The sequence below is a fragment of the Hydra vulgaris genome, chromosome 12 (genome assembly GCF_038396675.1).
Source record: "Hydra vulgaris chromosome 12, alternate assembly HydraT2T_AEP".
In the NCBI taxonomy this organism is placed as follows: domain Eukaryota; kingdom Metazoa; phylum Cnidaria; class Hydrozoa; order Anthoathecata; family Hydridae; genus Hydra; species Hydra vulgaris.
In genome coordinates, this window is record NC_088931.1 from 73,664,235 (window position 1) to 73,691,490 (window position 27,256).

A 27,256-nucleotide genomic window follows, 5' to 3' on the forward strand; every position below is an offset into this window, starting at 1 on the left:
TATATATATATATATATATATATATATATATATATATATATATATATATATATATATATATATATGTATACTATGTATGTTTATATGTATATGTATAAATATATATATACACTATGTGTGTGTGTGTATATATATATATATATATATATATATATATATATATATATATATATATATATATATATATATATATATATATATATATATATATATATATACACACATTGTTAAATACTCTTTATACTGGATGGTTCACTCTTTCATAGCAGAGCTTAATCGTGGAGTGACCATAGACAAACAAACAGAATAAAAAGAGAAATAGAAAGGGAAAAATTATACGAATTAATAAAAAAATATTGCTATTATCATTGTTATACGACATCTCATTTAACTAAAGTTATTTTCTTCTTTGCTAAACCACTAGACTAAAGACATTTTACCGTTAAGCTGATCATTTTTTAAAAAAACAACAATATCAACAACATTTATTCTTTAAATCATGCTATTATTTTTAGCCTAGTATTATTTCTCTACATACGCTCAGTTAATATTTATATTTTTTATATCTTAATATATCTATACAATTTTTATAAAGTTAAAACAATGAGCTTTAATAACGCTTATATAATCTAGAGAGGTTAATTTTTTAAATACATTTTACATGAAATATTGAATGAAAAATTCGCAATTTCTGAAAATATAAAGCATATGAATATTAAGAATTCCACGTTTTTTACGTTTTTTTTATTTTTATCTAAGATCAACAATAATTGCTTATCTCTCGTTGGGCATTGTATATTTCCATGAATGGCTAAAAATCACAAAGAAGAAAGGCAAGGTGAAAGTCAAATTTTAATGGGATTTTTTTCTTTTTAAATTTTTTTTTTTGGATAAAGAGCACGAATTTTTTTTCAGGTTAAAGTGCTTTACTTAGAAGTCTCGTAAAAGAGCGTTTATCGAGGAAGTTTTTTAATGATTTGGTATGGCCAGAGCAATCATAAAGATTCTTTTTAATTCTGAGGGCAGCGCTCTAACCAACGCGCCAAGATTTTCTTACTTAGTGTCAGATTTCTAGGGTTAGTCAATATATCAGTTTTTATAGACAAACACGAGATCTGGAAAAATACAATAGATTTATGTTAAACTATTTTTTAATTTATTACTTAAAAAAAATTTTAATAATATTATTGCTATTTTGTTTATTTTAATGCAATTGTAATAATTACAGCTTATTATCTTTATTATTTTTAAAATATTTTATATATCAATAAAATGGCTCTTGCAACCACTATCTAAGTAATACACTTTAATAATGCATTCAATTTAGAATGGGTTAGTAAAAAATTTATTTTGTTACTACACTTCTGTAAAAAGTGCTTTTTAACAAAAGAATAATAAAAAAACTCACGTATCACCATTGCTTATAAGGTAGTCGTTACCTCCCGTAAAATATTTAAAATATTTTGAAAAATATTTTGAATATTTTAAAAAAAAAGTTTTTTTTATAAATACTTTAAATATTCTAATAGTAATAATTATACTAATTATGCAAAATCATTCGAGCATTTTATTTGAAAGTGGTATATAATAAAAAATGAACAAAGTAAAATGAATTCATACGGAGTTATTCATATTTTGCTGTATTGCAGAAGACATCACTACACTCATTGTTTTTTAAAAGCATTCGGGTAAATCGAGATGAAGCTTTATATGCTTAAAAATGGGATGTTTGGGTAAGAGATAACGATGATCAACTATATTGCACCACCCTCTTTGAAACATTTTAGAGGCTGACTCTAAGAGGGTCAATTTTATGTTGATAATATACAATTTATTTTAAAATTATAAAAATGATACAAGTAATTATTACAATGACAATAACAAAAATGCTGTTATTGAATTTAAATTTTGAATTATACTTTTTTGTAATAAGAATTTTAAAACCAGAAAACAAAGAGAACAATTAGAATTTTTAATTCGAAGCCATTTACTTTATATGGTAGCTTCAGGTGTTGCTTTTACATAACAAAAAAGTTCTTTTAACTAACTATAATATATGCAACAACTTCTTTGTACAGAGTATTTCAATCACCAGTAAATACATAAAAACAATTAGAATGTTTCTGAAAATATGTATATATTGCATATGTATATCATGCAATATAATATATATAGTATAACAGGCAATGTTTTAAAATGGTTGAAAAGTTATTTAACTAATCGTAAAAAATTTGTTTACACCGATAAAGCGTTTTCATCAAATTTGTTAAACATTACAAGTGGAGTTCCTCAAGGATCCATATTAGGACCTCTTCTTTTCCTTATTTATATTAATTTATTAATTATTTAATAACAACTATCTTTGCTGATGACACTAATTTATTTATGTTCCACAAAAGCATTCCTACTCTATTTCATTACGTGAACATCGAGTTAATCAAAATATTTGACTGGTTTAAGACTAACAAATTATCTCTTAACATTGATAAAATTAAATGAATTCTTTTCCACCCTCTTATCAAAAAAACATAAACTACCAATTAACATGCCTCAACTTGTTATTGACAATATACAAATTAAAAAAGTAACTGTAATCAACTTTCTAGGTGTTTGTATAGATGAAAATCTTACATGGAAAAATCACATTAAAAACTTATCAAGTAAAATTTCAAAAAGTATAGGAATGTTGTACAAAGCAAGAAATGTTTTAAATAAAACGTACTTTATTACAATTATATCACTCATTTATTCATTGTCACATAAACTATGCAAACATTGCTTGGGTAGTACAAAGAAAAATAAACTTAATTGTCAGCAGAAGCATGTAGCACGTCTTATATATTTTAAAGACCGTTATACTCATGCCAAGCCTGATTTATTTGAAATGAAAGTTTTTAATATATATGAGCTTAATATTTTTAATAATTTTTGTTTTGTGTTTAAATGTTAAACCAATTCATCCCCGATTTCTTTCCATAATTTGTATTCATCAAAAGATAAAATCAAATACATTTTACGCAACGATAATTTTATTAAGCAGCCCATTTGTTGAACAAATATTTTTAAATTTTGTATTGATTATTGCGGACCATTCTTATGGAATAAAATAGTTTTAAATAATTTTACTGAGGATTTTATTTTATCAAAGTAACTATTTTTCTTTTAAACGAAAGCTTAAAGAACTCATTTTTACAATCGAAGATTTAATAATATACTTCTGATATTTTTTAGTGATCTTCCTTTTTACCCTCTATTTAAACATTTATAAAAATTATATATCATTAACAACTGTAACCTACATATATTATAGATACAACGCATCTTATATTTATTGCGGAATATTACGTTTTATTTTATCAAAGTAACTATTTTTCTTTTAAACGAAAGCTTAAAGAACTCATTTTTACAATCGAAGATTTAATAATATACTTCTGATATTTTTTAGTGATCTTCCTTTTTACCCTCTATTTAAACATTTATAAAAATTATATATCATTAACAACTGTAACCTACATATATTATAGATACAACGCATCTTATATTTATTGCGGAATATTTTAAGTTTCTTACTTCGATAACTTATTTTTTTATCTTGTAAATATGTTATAAATTTTAACACGTACATTTCTTCGCGGTACTCGACGACAAGACCGTATGGTCTTCTACGAGTCCCCGCGTTCTTTTATTTTTTAATAACGACCATTATATATATATATATATATACATAGTATCTTTTTAATATTGAGCACTCTTTTACGACTATGAGTTTTGTTTTATTATTATAATACAAAACAGCCTCAAATATCAATATATATATATATATATATATATATATATATATATATATATATATATATATATATATATATATATATATATATATATATATATATATATATATATATATATATATATATATATATATATACTTTTTTAATATTACTATATTTTTATATTTTAAATATTGTAATAAAATGCTTATTTAAAATGTAATAAAACGAACAAAAAAAAAAAAATCATATTATAGTATATAATATATATTATTATATGGTTATATAATATATAATATTATATCAATATTATATATTATATAATGATCATTAATAGTAATCATATAATTTTACAACAGACGCGTGGTAAGGGGTATTTTATAACAAGTGCATGGTAAAATTAGGGATTTTAACGGGTGATGCAGAAGTTATCGGACAAATCCTAATTTCATTATTTGAGCATAATAATTAGTTTTTGTGGTTTTATGCGTAGACATAAACGTTCTATAAAATATAAACTTTATTATTTGAAACACAATTATTTAAAATGAGGTTAAATGCAGCTGAATGAGAATCTTTTCGAAAGCGACTAAAAATGTTTTTTTGTAAATAAACCTAATATAAAAAAAAAAAAAATCGTCAATCATTTTGAAAAGGAACGATTTGCTCGAAGTACAATATATGATAACCTAAAATGACTTGAAACTGTTCAATCGTTTTCTGATAGAAAGCACCCTAGTCGTCCGACATACTGGACTAGAGAAAAGAAAGCCGAATTAATGAGACTTGTTACCAATCGAAAAGGGGTCAGTTAGAGAAAAATAGGTATTAAATTCGGTGTAAATCAATTGACAATTGGTTGTCAGTTAAAAAAAATGAATATTAAATATAGAAAACGTGAAAAGACTCCAAAATACACTATAGAACAACAAATAAAGGCAAAGAAAAGAAGCAGGAAACTAGAAAACCAACTCTATAACACAAAATCGCTTCTAGTCATCGATGACGAAAAATACTTTTGTTTTGCAGGGGACAACATGCCTGGAAATTCTGGATACTACACAAACAACAAAAAGATATGCCCAGAAAGTGTTCGTTTTATAGGAAAAGAGAAATTTCCAAAAAAATTATTAATGTGGATAGCCATATCTGACCGTGGTATGTCCGAGCCATTGTTTCGCACTTCCAAGGCTGTAGTGATCAATTCATCAATCTATATTAATGAATGTTTAGAAAAACGACTTCTTCCATTTACTCACAAGTATCATGCAGATTTTAACTATTTATTTTGGCCAAATTTAGCAAGTTCTCATTATTCTGAAGATTCTCTAAATTGGATGGACCAGTATGTGTATTACGTTGATAAAGAATCCAATCCCCTAAATGTGCCTCAAGCACGACCAATTGAAAATTGTTGGGGACATTTTGCACAGAAGGTTTACGAGGAAGATTGGCAATCTTCAACAGAGCAAGTTTTGATTGATCGCATTAAACTAAAACTTCAAGAAATTGATTTAAACTTTTTACAGTCGCATATGAAAGGCGTCAGAGCAAAATTGAGATCAATTGCAGATGGTGGTGTTATTTCATATAAAAAATAATATATTTTTATTAAAAGATAAATGCTTTATTTAAAAAAAATATAACAGTAGTTTGTTTTTTTATTTATAAATAAGTTATTGACGTTTTTATTTTGTCCGATAACTTCCGCATCACCCGTTTTTGACGTTTTTATTTTGTCCGATAACTTCCGCATCACATGCTATGGCCAACGTTGCAACATGGATTTTTGCATACTTTCGTCTAGTAATTATTTCACACAAAAATGATCTTAAAAAGATAAATATTTAGTTAAATATATCAAGTGCAACTTGTAGAGGTTACATGAAACTTTCTCTGTTGAAAGCATACCAAGTATAATTAGAAGAATTAGGTATAAAAAAAATCACAAAAATATCCACGTTTTTTTGTGTGTAGCACTTTATATTAAATATTATTTAAAAGTTAGTTTTAGATATTTTTGAAATATTGTTAATTTTTTTTGGTTTTTAGAGAATATTAAAATATAATAGTTAAAAAGTGGAACAACTTTTTTTGTATGTTTCCTTCTAAAGATTTATTTTAGCCTAATAAAAATTAATTTATGTAAAATTATTTTTGAATAATTAGTTGTCAATTTCTTAAACAGAAAGGACAGTTTGGAAATAATATAGAGTTTAAACATTAGGAGAATAAAACTTCTATTTTGTTACGATAAAGATCGCGGTTTCTTGAATTGTGTCACAATAAAATTACTGTTCTAACATTTTGATTTGCTTGCAAAAAAATTGAAGAAAATAGAGTTATGAGAAAATGTGTAACCCATAAGAGTGTGTAGGCATAAAAAAAAAATTTTAAAAAATAAGTTTTAAGTAAATACAAACTCTTTGAATTTTTTGTATTGTAGCGTGTTTTAACTAAGTTTACAGAATTACTTAGCAACCATTATTTAAAAAATCAACGGCAGTGATCTACAATTAAACAATATCATCGTTTGTTGGCATTGCAACGTTTAAATGCAATGAGAAAAACAGCACCAAAACTAGTTAACGGAGCTGGCTAACGGAGGAATTTCAACTGAAAAAATTATTCGAGCGGTAATATTCGGCAAAATTAGAGTACCATTTAATTCATTCCGTTTAAAAACCAAACGTTTAGAGTTTTTTTCTTATCGGACACTTAAATTCTCCGTTAGTTTAACGCAGAGAAAGTGAATAGGGGTTTCGGTTGGCGTTAAATTTAAAAAAAGATTAGATTTAATTAAGAAAATAAATATATTGTCATATAAAGTAAAACATTTTATTAAAGATATATACTATTAAAAATCTTTAACAATGTATTTATAACTATTATTATTTTTTGTTATACTTTTTATTCATCTAAATTAACTACAGATTAAGAGATAAAAAAAAAAAAAAAAATACAAAACCCAAAAACCAAATGAAAGAGATTATACAATTTTAAAACATTTCGCTGCAACAAATTACGATTGAAAAATGCTAAATTATATCGGTTCTTGAACAATAGGATTTTCAGGCTCAACAATACGAGGTCGATATGGGTTATTGCTTGCTAACCAATCAGATAACCAAATCTAATTAATAAAAATATATGAGTATGAACACGTAAGCAATATTTATTCGTTTTGTTAAATGTATAAAAAGCTAAACATATAAACTCATTAAAGATTAAAACATCAATAATTAAAATATGATAGACTAAAAAATTGACAAAAATCATTAAGTTAAGACCAAAATTTGTAGTGAAATTATTTTTTTAAATCTCTATAAAGTTTCTGAATTAGTATTGAAGAAGGAAAGAAAATGCGAAAATAACGCAACAATAATGTTGAAGAGATAAAATTAAAACGAAGCTGAATTAGCTAATGCCATCCTAAGATATTAATCATCCCTGGGCTACTAACATTAACGGACTGTTTGTAAAAATTTTGTAAAAAGTTTGTAAATATTTTATTTTTTAATTCAAATAATTTAAATTTAAAGACCGAGATTACGATAAAGACATTAGAAAAGTTAATTAACTGTTTTATTTATTTAAAACAGTCAAAACATATTTTTTCTTTCATTATTTTTTTAATTAAAAATATTAAAAATCAAACCCAACAAGTTTGTTACATTTTTGCATAAGGTATTTCCGAAAGAATGTTGATACCTTGACTGACCCTTTGTGGTTCCATGAATGAAAGTCCTAAATAAAACTGTTTACTTAAGCAAAGGTGATAAATTTGAATAAAAACAAATCGTTTGTCAATTCAATATTTTCTTATTAATAGTTTATTGCTAAAGTAAGCAATTCTAAAAAACTGTAAAATAGTAAGGATTTTTTCTGGAAAGAATTTTTGATTATGATTATGTTGCAAACTATAGCTTGCAACAATATTATTGCAACAATATTCATTCAACTGCATAATGAATTAGATTACCAGGACTCTACCCAACTGATGATTTTTCACCATGTGTGTACAATCCAAATAAAATAAAAATTAACATTTTGTAAGATTAAAAAAAAATTGATATGAATCCCATCTGTATAAAGTATTTGCGTGTTCTAATTGTAGACTCATACCAAAATATGAGATATCGTTCTACTTGTTTCCATTATTCCAAACTGTATGAGGAAATGCTACATGTGGCTTCAACTCATTTTCTATTTTTAAAATATTTAATTTGGAATAGTAGTTAAAATTATTAATGGACCAAGATTTTTTCTGTTTAATTTTTTTTTTTGTAATTGCAACTGTTTCCGCCATTCACTCTTTATTTAGAAAACTGTAAAATAGTAAGGATTTTTTCTGGAAAGAATTTTCGATTGCACAATCTGAAAAATTTATTAATACAAAAAAATACATATACATAAAAACAATAGACTTTATTTAAGTATAAAAGTATTTAAGAAAGATATAAAGCACTTTTATAAAACATTTACTTATTTGTAAATCATAATTTCAAAGATTAATTCTAAAATTTGTAAAGGCTTGTATTATATCAACAAAGTCTCGTATTATATAGTCTCGTATTATACCAACAAAGATTATAGATCTACCAAAGTTTATTTATCTTTCCTAAGTAGATTCCAATCAGTTGATAAAAAATATTGTTTTATAAAATATTTTGACAAGCAAAACTTACTATAGGTTCAATCGGCTTTCTTTTACAAAGCTGTATAAGGCCTTTAAGAAGGGTGGGGTTAACATATTTTCTTAAATAGTCTTTAGCATCATCATTCGATAAAATTGGTTCAATAATTCCTAAAGTTGAAAAGCATTGAAACAACATATTAAAAACAAAAATCAACAATTAGCATAATTAAACAATATAAATTACATACTTAACTAAAATAGTTTTCCTTAATTACACAAAAGAAATAAGACTGAGAATAAATAAAATCAGAAAACATGAACTAAATGGCAGTTGTTAAGAAGGCCAAGAGTAGCAAGGCCAAGGCCAAGACTAAGACTAAAAGTTACAAGGCCAAGGACAAGGCCAAGGCCAATAGTTTTAAGGTCAAGGCCAAGAATAATGGTTTCAAGACCAAGGCCTACGTAAACATTTTCAAGACCAAAGATTTAAATTTTTGCCGTACATTAAGGCCAATTATTAACAAAACCGTAGGCAACAATTGCTGTGACAATAAAACCACATGTTGTAAAAATAAACCAAGGTTAGGCGCAGAATTCAACGAAGTCAATAAGAAAATATACTTGTAGATATATATGAAAGCTAAAAACAAAAATACTTAAAAATCAAGAATGAAAACTTTTAATTCTTTAATTTTATGTATTTTTTTTATGGCTAAGGCCAAAATAATCAAGGTCAAGGCCAAAATTTTCAAGGCCAAGACCATGGCCAAGGTCAACAGTTTCAAGCCCAAGACCAAGGCCAAGGCCTTAATTTTTGGCCTAAAGGCAAGGCCGAGGGCATATTTTAAAACCCTATACAGGCTCAGAATAGACAGAGATATGCGCAACCTGATTCGCTGCTTTTGAAAGAGAGGCTTTTATGGGTAAGTTTAAATTAAAACAAATGTCAAAAAATGTACTGATTAGTAAAAGTAAAATTGAGTAATTGCCGAATAATAATAAAAAAGTATGATTTTTCTACCCAATTTTGTACAATATTTTGTACATATACTACTACAAAACTTCACAACTCAAAACATCTGATTTTCATAATATTTTCTTGAAATAAAAGATTTTCAAAATTTTCTTTGTTTTCCTAATGGTTTTTATAACTCTCAGATATACAAATAACAACCATTGTAACAAACTATAAACCAGATGGTAAAACTTGACTATGCTGTGATTCTCCTACGATAGATTTTTTAAAACAGTTTTAAAATTTACATAGTAATATCAATAGAATATTATTAACTTGGTATAAGTTTTTTCAAATTAAGTTCCCATTAATCCTATCAATTAGCAAGAAAAATATTTTTTAAAAATTTCTTTTCAAAACTTTAAACATATTACTCCTGTACATAAATTGCACACATCACTAAAACATTTGAGAAAGTTTGAGAATATTGCTTATTGGTTGTTACAGCTAGCCCAGATAATTTGCAACACTCTCAAATTAAAAGCAATTTAAGCAAGAGCCGATTTAGATTGCCAAAGGCAATCTAAACCAGCAATATATAAATTGTATACATTAATCCTATCATTTAGCAAGAAAAATATTTTAAAAAAATTTCTTTTTTAAATTTTTAAACATATTACTCCTGTATATAAATTGCACACATCACTAAAACATTTGAGAAAGTTTGAGAATATTGTTTATTGGTTGTTATAGCTAGCCCAGATAATTTGCAACACTCTCAAATTGAAAGCAATTGTAAGCAAGAGCTGATTTAGATTGCCTTTGATAATGTTTAGTAATAATATAATACAAACCATTGTAGCATAATATAAACTATAGGAAAAAATTTATAACCTGATGTCCATAAGTGTGTTTTGATATAGTAAACTGATTACAAAAAGGAATAACTCTTAACTGACCTCAGCTTTATGAACAACTAAGTGTAAAAAAGTAAAAACAAGAAAAATAGCAAATATACAAGTTCATGTTGTTCATTGTTGTTTATTTCAATTTCAAAAGTCAATACATATAAAGCACATGTTTGTTGATATATAGCTTTTAGCCTGAACAAAATATTGGTCACTGTATTCTGTAATTGGTAAAAAATGTTTACCCTTTGATAGCAACTGATGGTAAATAAAAATAAATAAAGCAACAAAGTTTGATGAATTTTATATTTATTATGCTATCAATTTATTTTGCATTATATATTCCTAAAGAAAAAAAAACTTTTTTTTCATTTATTTAGAGCAGATTATCTTATATTATTTTATCTTATATTCTTTCATATTTCCAAATTTTATGAATAAAAATTTTATGAATATACAAAAATTTAAATGTTTAGCTATTTATAATTAACAAGTTGGTAAAAAGATGCAGTAATCAGCATCAGCTTAAAATTTATACTTTGCATACTTTAAGTACTTTACCAGTAGTCTGGTGCAACTGCATATAAACTTTGTATCGAGCATGCTTTATTATTTATTGGACATGGAAATTACATTTGTCAAGAAACACTATTAGAAATCTTGCAAAATTGCACACATGCAAACTAAAGTCAAATATTTCAAGAGTTTATACATACAAAACACATTTTATAATAACAAAAGTATTCATAGCATGACAACTGATTTTGTCCTTTTTTTTGATAATTTTATTGTCTTTTTTTATTACTGTTTTCATTAAAACGTTTGATTTTACCATTTAGTTTGGTTTTTTTAAATCTTTTTTTTTCAATTATTACAATAGAAAAAAATACCAATCATTTACCATAACCCACTTTTATTTATGCCATAATCCACTTTTATTTGGTTAACTTATTTGACTTCAATACTTTTTCTTGCTTGTAATGTCAGTGTTTATATGTAACTGTCTAAAAAATTACTATTCAATAGACAAACATAAATTTCACTTCTTTTGTTAAATTTTCAAATAATATTTTATATATAAGTTAATGTAGCCTGTCAAAATTTTTCTAAATTTTTAAAAAGTGTTTTATGGTTTAAGATGATGTTTTATTAGAGTTATGTAATAAAAAAATATATCAGTCTCCTCAAAACTATGGTTGAAACAAAACATGAAAACAAAATCTCCTCGGAGCTCATATATTAACACGGAACATGTAAGCAAGTTTTGCTTACATGTTCCATGTTAATATATGTTAATAAAGATTAGAATGTATTATTTCATAAAAAAAAAAAAAACCATAATGTACCTTGTAAAAAGATGTAGTCTGTAAAACAAGTACCGGCTTTCTTACAAATTTTTATTTATGAAATACAAAAATACAGTATATTAATGCTTTAATTTAATCCATACTTCAATGAAAATAATTTTTGAAATTATCTATATGAAATATATGAAAACTTGAGCCAAAAAACCTGTTCATTTTTAAATTGTTTTGTTTCTTAAAGAAAAATTAACTTCCAAATAAAGATGCCACGATTAAAGTTGATAGAAAAAACCACGATTAAAGTTGATAAAAAGCAAATAAAGCTGCAAGCAACCACAATTTAAGTTGAAAGTAAATAGAAAGCAAATAAAGTTGCAAGTATTTACAATTTAAAATAAAAGTTAATAGAAAGCAAATAAAATTGCAAGCAACCACAACTTAAAATAAAAGTTTAATAAAAACATACTTTGAATTGCTAACATATATCTCACAAATAACATCTTAAAAAGGTTTAAATATCCATGGAACTAAAATCAATAAAAAACCATTGATTAAAAATACCCTTATTAATGTATAAAGTTTGGTTTATGTGACACATTATTTTCTTAATGCAGGATAAAAATTAAAATTCAAAAAATCAAAAATTAGCTGATTAAACTGATGCCAAATAATCCATGCAACACTGGTTTCTACTACCTGTTTTTATCATCTGTGTCTATCACCTACATTTATGTACTGTTTCTACCATTTGCTTCTATCTATTGCTTTTGAGAGAATTTTATATAAGGTGTTTTCATTGACTGTTTAACTGAACAACTGAATATTTTTATTGATACCACAATTAAAAAAATAACCATTGTATTGGGGTTTAATATCAAATTTTTTTTCTCCTAAATAGCTTCCCTTAACTTGGCTAAGTAGACTCTTCTATCCCATGTTAAAGGAGGCACGTTGTGAAATGCTCTTCTGCAGTGGTCTGTGACAAGACTATAAGGACTTTTTTAAACACCTTAATAAACATGAAAAAAAAAAAGTAAATATACTTATAAATAATTTAAAACTTTCAAAAAATTCAACAATACCATTTGGAAAGAAAAACTGTATTTCTCTAAATGCTGACTTCAAACTATCACTACCATGTACAGCATTTTTATAGTTGTCAGTACCATAAAGTGCTCTAATGCTAGAATAAATAATAATTATCATTACTAGTTAAATTATCATTACCAGTTACATTATCAGTATTGTACATTATGATTACTGCACATTAAATAAAAAATAAAGAAACTATAATTGTTAATTAGCTCTTATTAATTATATAACTTCTTGTTAAAGCGTTTAAACAATTGCTTCTAATAATATAATTTTATCTTAAGTTTGTTTCTTTGATTAACAAGATTAAATTACAAAGATTGAAGCAAAAAGATCTAAAAAAAGTGTTGACTTTCAAAATCATTTATTTTAATTATCATTTATTATTTTCAAAATCATTTATTTTCAAAATGGAATATTGCCTGATATTGATTATTTTCTTATTTTATATATATTTGAGTAGAGCTATTTAAATATATTTATAAAATTTATTTTGGATTTGTATTTTTGTTACAAAAAATATTATTGTTATTTTTTCATGTTAACAGGCTATTTGAAAAGTGAAATCATTTAGCCTGTAACCTGTAGCCTAGTAACATATCTGCTCCTAGATTTATAACTTATTTATTTGTAATCAAAATGCTTTTTACATAAGCAGTTCAAATAACTGCCATTATGGCTAATAAATGGCTTAAAAATTGCAAATGAAAAGAAAACAACCTTTAAGCTAAAGTCAATTTTTTCAGTTTTTCTGGTTTTATTAAAACTTTTTTATGTATATAAGTTTAGCTTTGGCAATTACTTAAAAGATTTAAACTTATCCTAATTTTTGGACTTTATTTTGTGAATAAATTTCATATATGAATGCAAATCAAATGAATAATTTTTTAAAACTAATTACAAATTAATCTGCAAATAGGCACATGATCGATCTGAATATAGGCACATTGATAACAATTTTTTAATATCAACTGATATTAAAATTGATTATTAAGGAGACTTATTGAAACATGATAAAAAACTTGAATCAATGTAATAATAGTGAATATATCAAGAATGCTAGTTAGGTTTGTGTAGTTATGTAGTTGTGTTTGTGTAGTTATGTAGCTGGGTTTGCATAGTTAGATTTCAAATACAGATGATTTAGAGTATTTTGTAGTTGAAGATGTGTGGAAAATAGTCAAAAACCTTAGAAATAATAAGTAAGTTCCTCAATGCATTTTGGGTTTTGTTGGTACAACTTCTAAACAATATACTTACTGACATAACATGCAGTAGTAGTGTAGCGGTAAAGTGCTTGCTTCATAACCCAGAAGTTCCATGTTCAATCCCCCCCCCCCTGTCAGTAGACAACAAATAACAAACGATCATACTAAACAAATGAACACTTTTATATGTTGGAGACAATGTTGTGGCAAGCATTTGGGTTGCTACCTACATATAAATAGAGAAATCTGAAAATTTAGAATTTCGAAAATTGTCTTATCTTAATTATAGGCATAAAAATCTTTTGAAATTTTAGATTATAGTGCTGATGATGAACTTGGTGCCTACTGATTGCCATATAACTGATAAAATAAGTCTGTATAAATGCCTGCAATAAAAAGGCAATAACATCTCACAGAATTACAGAAGACTTAATTAAAATTAATGCAAATCGGCTATAAAATTTTTTTCAAAATGAATAGATTATTTTGCAAATTTTAAATCATAAAACTCAAATGATGAACTTTCTTCAAACAAAAAAATTCAACATACTACATTAAAAACAATAAATCTAGATTTGTGATGAAAGTTGGATGGATTATAGAATCTGCAAATTGAACACTAAGAGCTGCAAACATTATCCGTTATTGTAACAAACAACAATATTTTGACACTTTCAGATAACTTTTTAATTATACGTTCAACAATTAACAGACTTTTGCAACCAATCACAAATACTGATGATGTAAACTCTTTTTATAAAAAAAATGCTGATTATTGCTAAAAAGAATATTATATTTGCAGATCAACACATCATTAAGTTTAGGAAAAGAACTTTAAAGAAGAAAAAAAAGATTTGATCAGATGAACGAAAGATTTGACCAAATGAACATGGATTTTCTTGACAATCCATGTTCATTCGATAAAATAATTTTTTTTTCATTTACTATATTCTTAGCTGTTTACCAGCCAAAATGGTGGAGTTGTTTGAACTATTTATATAAAAGGTGTCGTAGATTACAAATAAATAAGTTTGAAGCTAATGTAGGAGTGGTTACAGGATATAGACAAATACCAGAATATAGACAAATAGTAAGAGTGAAAAGTGAAATGAAGAGTGAAAGAAAAAATTCTTCTATGACAATTGGTGATTGTAAAGATATTAATTTTAAAGTTAAGAGTGATCCTCCCACTTTAGCTGCTAAATTTTTTAAAGAAATTTTTCTTTATTGGTAACCTTTTTTATTTTAAAATTTTTTTGTTGTAAAATTATTTTCATAATTTTTTAATTTTTTTGCGAGCTAAAAGTTAAATTATTCAAAGAAACTTACCTAGAATGGAATCATCAGTATTGCCATTAAATTTCATAGATTATAAATATTAATTAGGTTGAATATTAATTAAAAAAATTTAAATTTATTTTCTATAAAAATTACATTATTAAGCCAGAAAAACTATTAAGCTTTAAAATATTTTTTCAAGTCAGAGTATAATTTATTCATATTACATGAGATATTGACCAAAAAACATTTTTTTAATAAGATACTTTATTTTACTACCCCACTACTTTATAATACCCCACTATGCCAAAAAAAAATACTCACAAAATAGAAATTAATCATAAAGCTGTTTTGACTCTGGAAGGAACCATCAAAATGATCAATAAGATTAAACAAAAATAGGTAAAAGCATAAGAGGGGCCTACATAAACCTACTTTTATGTTTATAAAAAAAGTTTTTTGATGAACTCAAGTACTTCACAAACAATATTTGCTTACAGTTGATTGAAAAGTGCTTTATTTGTGTATCCTGCAAAAAACATAGAACATTATATTAATGAATAACTGGTGGATATTAGCTGATTGTGTTGCAAGGGGAACAGCAAAAAAAAAGTATATAAAATTTTTGCATACAAACTAGAAATTTTTCAATTGAATTATATTTGTCCAATAATAACTTGCCTAGAAAAATGAAAGATTTTTTTTTTTTAAATGCACACATACTACTTATGCAGGAACAAAGTACCCATTAAAGTACCAAAAAAAATTTGAGCATGGACATGGACAAAAAAAATGTAAACAAAGAAAACTGGGGAAACTAAAGTAAAAGAATTTAAGGAATAATCAAAATAGTTTATTTTATTTATATTTTAGAACTTTTTCTTAGTTATAGAATTTAGAGAGGATTGCATTATGTATTTAAAAAACATTATGTATTTTAAAAACATGTATTTTAAAAACATTATGTATTTTAAAAAATGAGTAGCCTCTTGGCCCCACTGGTTTCAGGAAGCTGAATATAAGGGGTAAAAAAATTTAAAAATAGCATAAGCAAAAATATTTACATTTTACCATTAAAGAACTAGTTTCTTGTACTTAGATGGTTTTTTTAGTAATAACTTATTATTATTTGAACAGACATGACTCACATCAGAGAAATTATATTGTAATAAAAACTCAATACACCAATACTGAATGTAATCTATTCAGTTTACAGAATAAGCTTCAGAATAAGTTGAGAGGACTAACGGATTGGGAAAGAATAAGCAACATGAGTGGTTGTTAGCACAACATTCAAAAAAAAATCTGTTCTTATCACTTAAATTAGTATAAAAATGATTACTAATTTTTAAATTGTTATATAACTTTTATTGTTTTAAGACCAACATTGACATACCTTTACATGTTTTTTTATGGATAATATTAGGGACCTGTAATATATTATAAATGATTTTAGGATCTGTCAAATAATTTTAATTTAAAACCAACTTAATAGTCATAAAAAGCAACTGGTATAGCAATTACAGGCATTACTGTTATTGTGACTGTTGGTTTTTGCAACATTTAAAATAATGTGTAAATAAAAAAAAAAGCCACTTTTTAGAACATTTTTTTAAAAAACAGGTTTTTTTAAAAATGAAAAATAACATTAAGTTACAATATAACACAATATTCAATCAACATTGTGTGTCAAAACAAATTGAATTAATGGTACAAAACAAATTAAACAAATGGGTATTTTTATTATATTAATTTTATTCTTTGATGAACAGAAGCTCAATGATTAGTAAAATAAAGTTTAATACGGCTTTTAAAGTAACAAAAAAATGAGCTAACGCTATTAGGGGATACAACTAGTTTAACTTCATTTTATTGTAAAATTAAGATTTGATATTTATAGACAACTAATTCATAGGCTTCATTTTTTCAAACATGAAAATTTGTTTCATTCATCAAAGAAATTTATTTGAAATTTTTATAACTTTTATTCTTCTTAACAAGTTGTATCATAAACATATCATGTGATCATATCATGTGATCATATCATGTAATCATACTATGTGATCAATTTTGTTACCTTGTCGCTATAAATCATTGTTAACAGGGGTAACTTACCTTTGATACATAGAAAATCCATAGATACATACATAAATAAAATATTGTATAATTACAAAAGCATTTTTTACAACAAAAAAAAAAAGATAAATAAAATTTGTTTACCTTGTAGGTACTTCATCTCTTGCCTTTGCGGAATTTGTAGGTCCAATAATTTTTCTCCAATGCTCTATTGCTTTGTTTCTTGCTAACAAATAAGCAATGCTTTCTCCACTATTATAAAAAAAGAAAAACACAATAAAAGAAACAGTAGCAAAAATATACACACTAACTTTTTTTTTAAATAAAATTTGAGAGGCCATTTTGAATACATGTCATGTTCATAATTATAGAATTTTTTCAGTTGCTTAACTTGACCCACAAAGTTATGAAATATTTTTGTTTAAAATTGTTATAATAAAATATTGATATCTCACTAAATCTTATTTTTTTTAATGTTAATTGGCATCCCCAAGGCTGAGAAGGCTGCTACAGTCAAGCAAATTCTTTTAATTGTGGTTACAACCTTCTCATAACTCTATAACTCTAAGACACGAACCTTGACAAACAAGACTGCTGCACAGAGAAACAAGTTAAGCGATGTACTACTAGTGACATGGTAGGAATTGAACTCGAAACTTATGAAATAAGTGAACTTCTCACTTATGAAATAAGCGCTCTACCACTACACTATTACTGCATTAAAATTATAGCACACTAAACTTACAAAACTATAAAAATTGTATGAAAAAATTTATTTATAATTGTATGAAAAAATATATTTATAATTGTATGAAAAAATATATTTATAATTGTATGAAAAAAAATATTTATAATTGTATGAAAAAATATATTTATAATTGTATGAAAAAAAAAATATATATATATATATATATATATATATATATATATATATATATATATATATAAATGCCGCATTAAAATTATACCACATAAAAAATTAGTAAAAAAAACAAAATATGCACAACATTATAAAGAATACAACCATGACTTATTCATAAATGGACTTAACTCTCATCATATCCATCATGAAAGTTTAAATATACATTCAAGTATATACAAATACTATAATAAAAATTAATTAGTATAAAGTTAATAATAAGTGTGTTTATTAGAAAAACAGAACTTAGCAGTTATGGTAAGAAAGGATGTTTCAAAAAAGTTTGCAAGTTTTCAAAGACTTATATCACTATTATTGAATTCTTTTAGTTATATCCATTTCTTGCAAACATGCCATACTTTGAAAAGAATTCCGAAAAATTTTATTGAAGTCATTACATTAATTATGATGGTGAAGTAAATTATTTCAAAATCTCTTATTTAACAAGAATTACAATGACCTTTTTGACCTCCTGAAAATAAACCAGTTGGTTTCCCTTCTGGACAATGATGCTCTGATGACAAAATTTTTATTAAACAAAAATCAAAAAAATTTTGGACCTAGAATATAAATAAACCTTGTAACTCACCTTTGCAATCACAAACTGTTGTTACATTGGCATTGATTACTCACATACTACAAACAACTTTACACTACTTGACGCTTATCTTTTAACTAACATCTCTTAGAAGGTGAAAAGCATTATATTGTCTTTGAATCAAATGGACAGCCTTTTAAATTTAAGAGAACTCTTTTTGGGCGCACAAATGTTGCACAATTTCAAAAAGTTGTGGAGAACTTTATTTGAGAAAGTAAATTTAAAAACTCACTTGTATGTGGTATATCTAAAGATAAACATAATTTCAATTTAGAAAAATTTCTTAAGGCTTCTAAGAAAGCTATGCTATGTTCAACGAAGTCAGTATTGTCTATTTTGCATATAAACTTTCTTTGGCTCCTTTTTTTCTGATTTAAATTGCTTCTAATTGAAATGCCGACACTCACTGACAGTTCTTTTCTTTATCAAGTAATTTGCATGTTCTCATACTATCCTTATAATATTAAACATTTTTCTGACAAAAGTCATCCCTTAACTCAAACTTCAACTTTCTGGCTGTCTGCTAAAACTATTAAAATAACTTTACAAACAATAGATAAAAATATCCCGCTTGAAGTTGAAAGCGATTTTTCTGCTATATAGCTGCTTCTCTTAACCGGGGTAAAATACCAGTTGCACTTTTTTCTTTAATTAAAAAATCATTCTTTTGTAAAAAAGAAAGCTTATGCTATTATAGAATCACAAGGAAAATGGAAACATTACCTTGTTGGTCAACACTTCTTGCTGGTTATTAATCAGCACTCTATTTCTTTCATGTTTGAAATCACTTTTTAAAATTAAAAAATATGTCTTTTTCAAATGATAATGTAAATAAAATGATTTTTTTCAAGTCAGGTTTCCACCAAAACTATATAAGCAACATTAACCACTAACGAAACTTTTTGAGCAAACTAGTATGGTTTTAAAGAAACTATTTCATCATTGTCAATAAATATTGTTTAACAACTAGTGACGAACTTTTTAGATTCTCTTCATATTAGCTTTGTTGTAACATATCTTCTTCAACTGTAACTAAATGATTAAATTAACTTTTTACTTTACTAGGTATGGCAGCTTTTATACACATAAATAGAGCTACTAGCTTCAGTTAATATTTCAGTATATTTGAAGGAAAGTTTCTGCCAGTTTCACCACCATTCCATTATTTTTCCATCATTCCACCTCCAACCCTAATATTCGACCTCAATCTTTTAAAGGTTGCCATCAGCTTTACAGTTTATGAGATTTCGATTTAATAAACACCTAATACAGAATAAAAAGGATAGTAAATTTAAAAAATATAAGTGACTCAACAAGCAGTTCAGGTGTCATTTAGAAACAGTTTTTATGACCCACAGGGCGGGTCAGTTACAAAATGTTAACGGGTTATAGTCAATATTCACATGAAAAATGCATCAGCTCAGCATCAGACTACTGTTGCTACAAGATACTTTGCACCAATCAATGATGTAAACATTAATAATGACAATAAACATAACACCAATAAATTAGATCACTTCACCTAATCCTAGTGAAACCATCATTAAACCATAGCCCCTTCATTTTGAAAGATCTCAAAATTTTAATAACTATTAAAATCTATAATTTTTTATGTCTTAAAAGAGTTTTAATTTAAGTCTGCACATTCATGAATCTGATTGGATGTGCAGTCTTTTAAAATACTCAAATGACTATATTTGAATTATTTTTAAAACTGTTTTTTGTTTTATGGTAAACTGTGCTGATTTCTAACTATTACTGTTGTTTTACAACTAATATCTATTTCTTATACAAAATCATATGATTCTATCTTTAGGTTACATATATATTTTATTTACAGAATAAAGCTTTCTATTCTGGATTTTACTACATTCAATAGACTTAATTCACTACAATAGTGTAACTAAAATAATAGAACAGAAACAACTAATAATAACAATAAAAATGGCAACAACACAATATGATAAATCAAAATATAATGACAACAACAAAGCAATTAATTGACTTAATTAAAAAAAAAAAATTTTAATGTCATAATAACATATATTACATATAAATACAAAAATTGAAAATTTACAAATTTTATTATAAATTTACAAAATTAGGTTAGGTGTCACTCATATAGTTAAAAACTAGTGAATGGAGTGACACCTAAATAAAAAAATTAAACATGCAGTAACAAATTATGTATAAATTACAATACTTATGCAGTAAAAAGTTAAATAATTAATTTTTTGTATATATTAATTTTGAATTTGCAACTATAGTATTGACATTAAGTTTGAAATTAATAAAATCTCAAGGTTTTTATTAACAAAAATTAACAAAAATAAAAAAATGAACTACCTGCTCATAAATGCTACAAGACTTGGAAAAAATATTTTTCCAGAATGTTCAGCATAAAAATCACTTGATTGTTCTGGTGTCAACTGAACTCTTCTTTTCTAATGCAAAATATTTAAATAAATGCAATTTAAACATACAATATATTTCTGTAAAGTTATAAGTTTGATTACTATAAATAATCAACAATAAATTATAATCAAAATAATTTATTAATAATACGTATTTTATAATAATTTATTTAGTAATACGTATGTGAGTGTGCCTCTAAAAAAATGAAAGCATAACTTTTTTGCTTTTATTTTTTTTATTCTGATTTACTCCCAACAAGGCTACAAGCAACAACTATTAAATTGGCAGAAAAAAAAGATTAAAGAGTTAGTGAGCAAGAAAACGGTTGACAGAAAACTTAAAAAGTTGTAGGTTGTATGAGTAAGGAAAACATGAAGATAGGAGAGAGTTTCAAATGGTTAAAACGCGACAAAAAAAAACTAGACAAATAAAAGTTTTTAGAGCATGGAGGGACAGATACAATAAAAGAATGAGACTTTGCTGAATGACAAGTCAAGCGAGAACGAGTTTTAGTTGACGGAACTAGAAATGAAGTTCCTTTAAGCAGCAACCATGGAAGTATTTGTAGAAAAGAAAATGAGATGCAACTTTATGACAATGCAAGACAGACTCAAGCTTGGCAGATAGAGCGAGTCCAACTATGTTTACAATGTGTTTTTGGACGCTGTCTAAAAGAGACAGAGCATCATTAGAAGACTGATTAGACGATAGTTGGAGGGGTCAGAATGTTCTCTGGAGTTTTTGAAAATTGGAACCAAAGATGCAATTTTCTAGCAGGCAGGAAAACAAGATTCACTCAAGCACTTATTAGATAGTTTAGAGAGAATTAAAGAAAATTTTTAGAGAACACTTTTGTAAGACTATGACAGGAATGACAAGCCGAAAAAGAGTTTAATTTAGATATGACTTTAGCAACAAAAACTTGAGTGATTAGAATGTCTAACAATGGGTTAACCTGTTTAACTGGAATGGAAGGAAGAGGATGGCAACAAGATTCAAGAACAGAATAAAAACAAGCTAGTGTCAGAGACAAGACACAAGCCAAGGAATGAAGGTAAATGATTATGGTTATCCGAAAAACGAGTCGCAAAGCTGAGTAAAAGATTGAGACATGTAGAAGTTATAGGCTTTAGTGCCAGTAGGGTCAGTGGCGTGGACCAAAGCCATTCAATGTGATGAGCATTAAAGTTACCAACAACAACAATATTGGTAGAGTGTTAAAGATAAAGGGCATGGTTAATTTGATCAGAAATTAATGTGCAGAGTGCAGTCTTAAGAAGAAGGAGAACAATAAAGAACAAAGAGAAAGGTGATTGAGCAAAGAGGTGCTAAGCAGAAGCACATAAAAGAATAGACAAGGGATTTAAACTGTAGCGGTGTTGTGGTAGAGTCCTCGCTTCATAAGCAAGAGGTTCCGAGTTCGATTCCTACCACTCCCCTGGTAACTTGTTTTTCAACTTGTTTCTCCACGCATTGGCCTTATTTGTCAAGGTTCATGTTTCAGAGTTATAGATTGGGAGATATTGGGAGAGAGTTATAACCACAAGTAACGTATGGGTAAGTGAAAATAACACCTGAGGTTTAGACAGAACACAAACATACATTAACTTATGAGTGAACCAACACCAAACCATAGGTTAAGACAGAACACAAACATCATAAAGTTCATATAGAACACAAACATACAGATAGCAACTTATGGGTGAATAAGACCAAACATACATATAAAGTAAATTACAGGCGAACTTAGACAGTAACTAAGGCGTCCCTAACTAGATAAAAGACACACACAAAACAAAAAAATCATATCTATAGACATGACAGATATTAGATAGTATTGATGACACTCCCTCTAGCCTTTGCTTAGAAAGTGAAACCCACAAGGCAACAGGACATGAACAGGTTGCACTGGGTTACATGTTACCAGTAGCAGAGTGATCATGACCACCATACACCTGACCTGACACATAATAATAATAATAATAGTATTCTCCAACCCTCCATATGTTATGTGACTTTATATGATATGTATACTTAATAGCAGGGTGGGAATAAAAGGGTGGTGGGAACTTTTATTTTTATAATTGAGTCAATACTTTTCAATTTTGAAGAAGCGTTTATACTAAAAGTTTTTTTTAGATACAGTTTCTTTGTTGTTAACAAGTAAAAATGAATAAATAGAGGGTGTGGGTGTGTGTGTGGGGGGGGGGGGGTCTAAATAAACTTTGGATCATTTTTTTTTTTGAGCCTTTAACATTTGGGAATGTCACTATGATTGAGCTGTTATCCACTATAGTGACAGAATTATCAAGGAAGCTAAAGAGTTTGAGAGAGATATTAAAGATGCCACTCAAATGCTATGATTTTCATGACCTGATATTTTTCAAAACATGCCAATCTTTTCAAGGTAGTGACTTTAAAAATAAGTAACCTACTTAAGTAAATACTTTTTTAAAAAACTGATTTTTGAAGTGTTGAGAAAGGGGATAAAATCAATTCTTTAAATCTCCTCTCATTAAGGATTGCAATCATTAACTCCTCTCATACCATCTACCATCACATATAAAACTCAAACAATAAATGGGTCAAATCAATATATTTCAACCAATGACTTGTGGGTCACCATCTCTGATTTTTTGATTTTTACATATTGTTATGTGCATTATGTAGATAGGCTAAATTTGAAATTTCAGACTTACAAGTACAACGGTTCAGAAATTATAGCCTTAGAAACATGACACAGTAAGAGGTGGGGGAGGTGACCATAACATTGTATATTTGCTGGAAAATCTGGCACAAATAGTCAATGTTAGTCACTATCAAAATTCGAGTCATATGGTAAAAGCATGAAAAGATGAAATAAAGATCTAATGGCATTTACTATATATTCATTAAAAATTGAATCATGTATGTTTTATGTTAGAAAATGATGGCGTGTATCTTTATAAGTTGGCTCCCCCCCCCCCCCCTTTGATTGGTGCCACCCTACCATTTCACCCCTACCTTAGAGGGTGAGGAGGGTGGTCCAGACCATATACAAACCTACAATAAAATAGAATTTAAAGAAATAATGTTTTTAATTTAAAATTAATTTAGATATTAAGTATCTAAATTACTTAAGAGACCTTCATTTGAACCATAATGAAGGTCTCTAAAAAGTTACTGGCCCCTTTATTTGTGCCCCTATCAGCTATAAAAACCAGATTAAAGAGAGGGCAACCAACTCTATCTTTCTTTTTATTAAGAAATGACTTATAATTAGTTGCACCCTTCACATAGACCAGTTGGCAGATTAGAGAGGCACTGGTTTCTAGTAACACATTTAACCGTTGATGATTGAAAAATAGGGTTATTTAAAAATACTGGCATTTTTGGTGTGAATTTGACAAGCTCATAATGTTTGCATTTTCAGATAGTTGGGTGTAATGGTCTTATATGCTGTTACTCTTAGATCAAAACAAAGTGTTAGAAAAATTTACAAGCATATCGAAATAAAAATTGGACTTTTTAGGCGAATGGACATTTTGCTTTTAGATATATTTGAGTTCTAAACTGCAACAAGCTGCCTATATTTTACCCTTTTATTGCAGATAATTGTAGCTAATGAGGAAACTTATCTGTTAAGACTTGTGGATGAATAGAAAAATGCTACAGTTAATTTTATTTTGGTATATTAAGGCAATTTTAATTTAACATAAAAATTAGGGGCTATCCAATAATTACGCCAACAATTTTCTGGCACTTTTTACCCCCCCCCCCCCCCCCCCCCATTTGTCAATAAGTTGTCAAACTTCTACAGAAAGAAGTTAAAAAAATTGTGTCAACATTCAAATACCCCCCCCCCCCTCCTTCAAAAAAAAAAAATTCAAATGGAAAAAAAACCAACAACCATATTTTGAATAGAATAGTTTACAATTAAAACAAAAAAGAGATAAAGAGAAGATATTTAGAGAACAATTTAAATTGCAAATGTTTGCTCTGAAAAAGAAATGAGGAAAAGTAAAAGATATAGAAAAAAAGGTATTAAACTTTTAACTTAAGAACAAATTTTCAGTTTATAACTACAAAAACTTACTCCGAACAAAAAAATAAAGATTAAACTGTTTACACCTTACACATTTAAATTAGAACATATTTCAAATAAATGCAAGACTTCAATGTGCCGATCCTCCTCACTTTTAACTAGTTCAATTTTACAGTAAAAGCCAATTATTTCTAATAGAGTTTAGTAAAACGATAAATGCATTTTCCAAATTGTATAAACCAAAGGCCAGCAAACTTTTGAGACAGAAGAGCCAAAAGTTGTAATTTACAAAGTTTTAGCCTACTGTGTAAACAAAAAAGATTTATGTAAGTACATGGTCTACATTATATTATTTAAACATTATTATCAGGGTTCAGCAACCTGCAGCTTGCAAGCCTCGCATGATTTTCAACATCTTCATTTCAAATCTTTACAAATCATCTACTAAATCTTTATTTCAATATTGTATTAATATTTGTGCATGGAGCTAAAGAGCCACATCAACGCAGATTGCTAACTATTGGTATAAACATTTAAACAATATAGTGCAGACCAAGTACTTACATAAATCTTTTTTGTTTCACTGCAGACTAACCAACAACTTCGAAAATATAATAGCGTTATGAGTAAACATTTGTTATTTAGTTCCATATGTGTCAGATCTTTTTAAAGCACAACACGGTTTTTAAAAAGTAGGAACATAAATACCTTTATTAAAATACTGAAGGTGTAGCGAGTATGTAACACAGGACTGCAAACGCTGCCTAATTTTCCTTTTTTTAAGTAACTAAATTTATAAAAAAAGTAACATTGTTAACATCAATGTTACTTTTTTTAAACCCCTCCCCCCTATTTTGTTGATGTAATTTATGGACAGCCCTTAGCATATAAAACATAATATTTTGCTTTTTCTTCTACAAATAAATAAAACCATAAAACTTTTATTATTACAATAAAATATTATTTAAGAAAATTCAAATTTATAACAAACCTGCAAAACTAAAAACCCATTGCTTAGCATTATGTCTTCAATCTCTTCAGCATAATCAATAGCATCAGGCTTGATCAGAGCTAAGGTTTGTTCAATATTAATAAAAGTTGTACTTTCGTTCATTTTTTTTTTATTAGCTATGTTAACAATTTAATAAAAAGATTAAAAACAGAAAAAAACATAAATTCATCTTTCACAGTTATAACATTTTCATTTTAAAAAATTTTTGAATTTCAATTGCACTACATGATGAGAAATAGTTCCAATATGATATATATAGCATTCTTTTGCTTTTCCTTGATAAAAATTTCCCCCAGTCTCTACTTTTAGTACCCATTTTAGAGAGTTTAAGTGTGCCTACTTTTTAATTACTTTTTCTGAAAAATGTCATATATGAAAAACCAGAAAGATGGTGTAAAAAAATCTTATACCTGGTGAAAAAAGCTTGACACCATACGAAAAAAGTGTCAATAAAAGGAAAATTTTATCAACGGTGGACGATCAACTTGATGGCTGTTTTAAACTCATAAAATGAAGACCTCTTGATAATGGCTTTATTAAACAATAATATAGTAATCTAAAGATACAAGAATTGAATTGTAAATATATAAGACAAAAAGCAAAATAAATAACAATATAAACACTAGAAATCACAACAATCTTCCCATCTATATTGGAAAGTTAACAATCTAGTTTCATCATTTTAATATAAAGTCATCAATATTTCATTTTATGGGAACTTTGCAAGTTCTAGTAGAGCCTTACAGAATGTCAGTAGATGGCTCATTTATTGGCTTATTTACTTTAGCTTTTATTTCAAACTTAATTTCAGGTGATGAACTGTTATTTACATCAATTACTTTTGCAGTTACATCTTTGTTAGATTTCTTGATATTGTTCTCATCAATAATATAAGACTTTTTTGTTGGGCAGAATATGGTACAAGATCTTGAAGTGAAACAGTCAACTTTCGTCTGTCCAAGTAGCAAATATTAGCATATGTTGGATTTACATCCACTAATTCAACTTTAACAACAAGATTGTTTTTGTTTGTTGGTACAAAACGTCTAAGAAAAATG

General features: G+C 26.7%; 2 protein-coding genes across 2 annotated transcripts; one reads left to right on the forward strand and one right to left on the reverse strand.

The window, feature by feature from the left end:
• The first annotated feature begins 4,645 nt into the window (after positions 1–4,645).
• LOC136088330 (uncharacterized) lies at positions 4,646–5,371 on the forward strand. Its single transcript, XM_065812027.1, has one exon. It carries the CDS (start codon positions 4,646–4,648, stop codon positions 5,369–5,371), a length of 726 nt encoding a protein of 241 aa, XP_065668099.1.
• A 1,193-nt stretch (positions 5,372–6,564) lies between these two features.
• Positions 6,565–26,337, reverse strand: LOC105843044 (nucleoside diphosphate kinase homolog 5). The gene is made up of 6 exons (XM_065814386.1): positions 26,178–26,337; positions 21,094–21,191; positions 17,375–17,482; positions 12,659–12,759; positions 8,459–8,577; positions 6,565–6,903 (listed from the first exon to the last, which is right to left on the reverse strand). The coding sequence occupies exons 1-6, from the start codon at positions 26,298–26,300 to the stop codon at positions 6,814–6,816; spliced, it is 639 nt and encodes a 212-aa protein (XP_065670458.1). The 5' UTR covers positions 26,301–26,337; the 3' UTR covers positions 6,565–6,813.
• Positions 26,338–27,256: the final 919 nt, after the last annotated feature.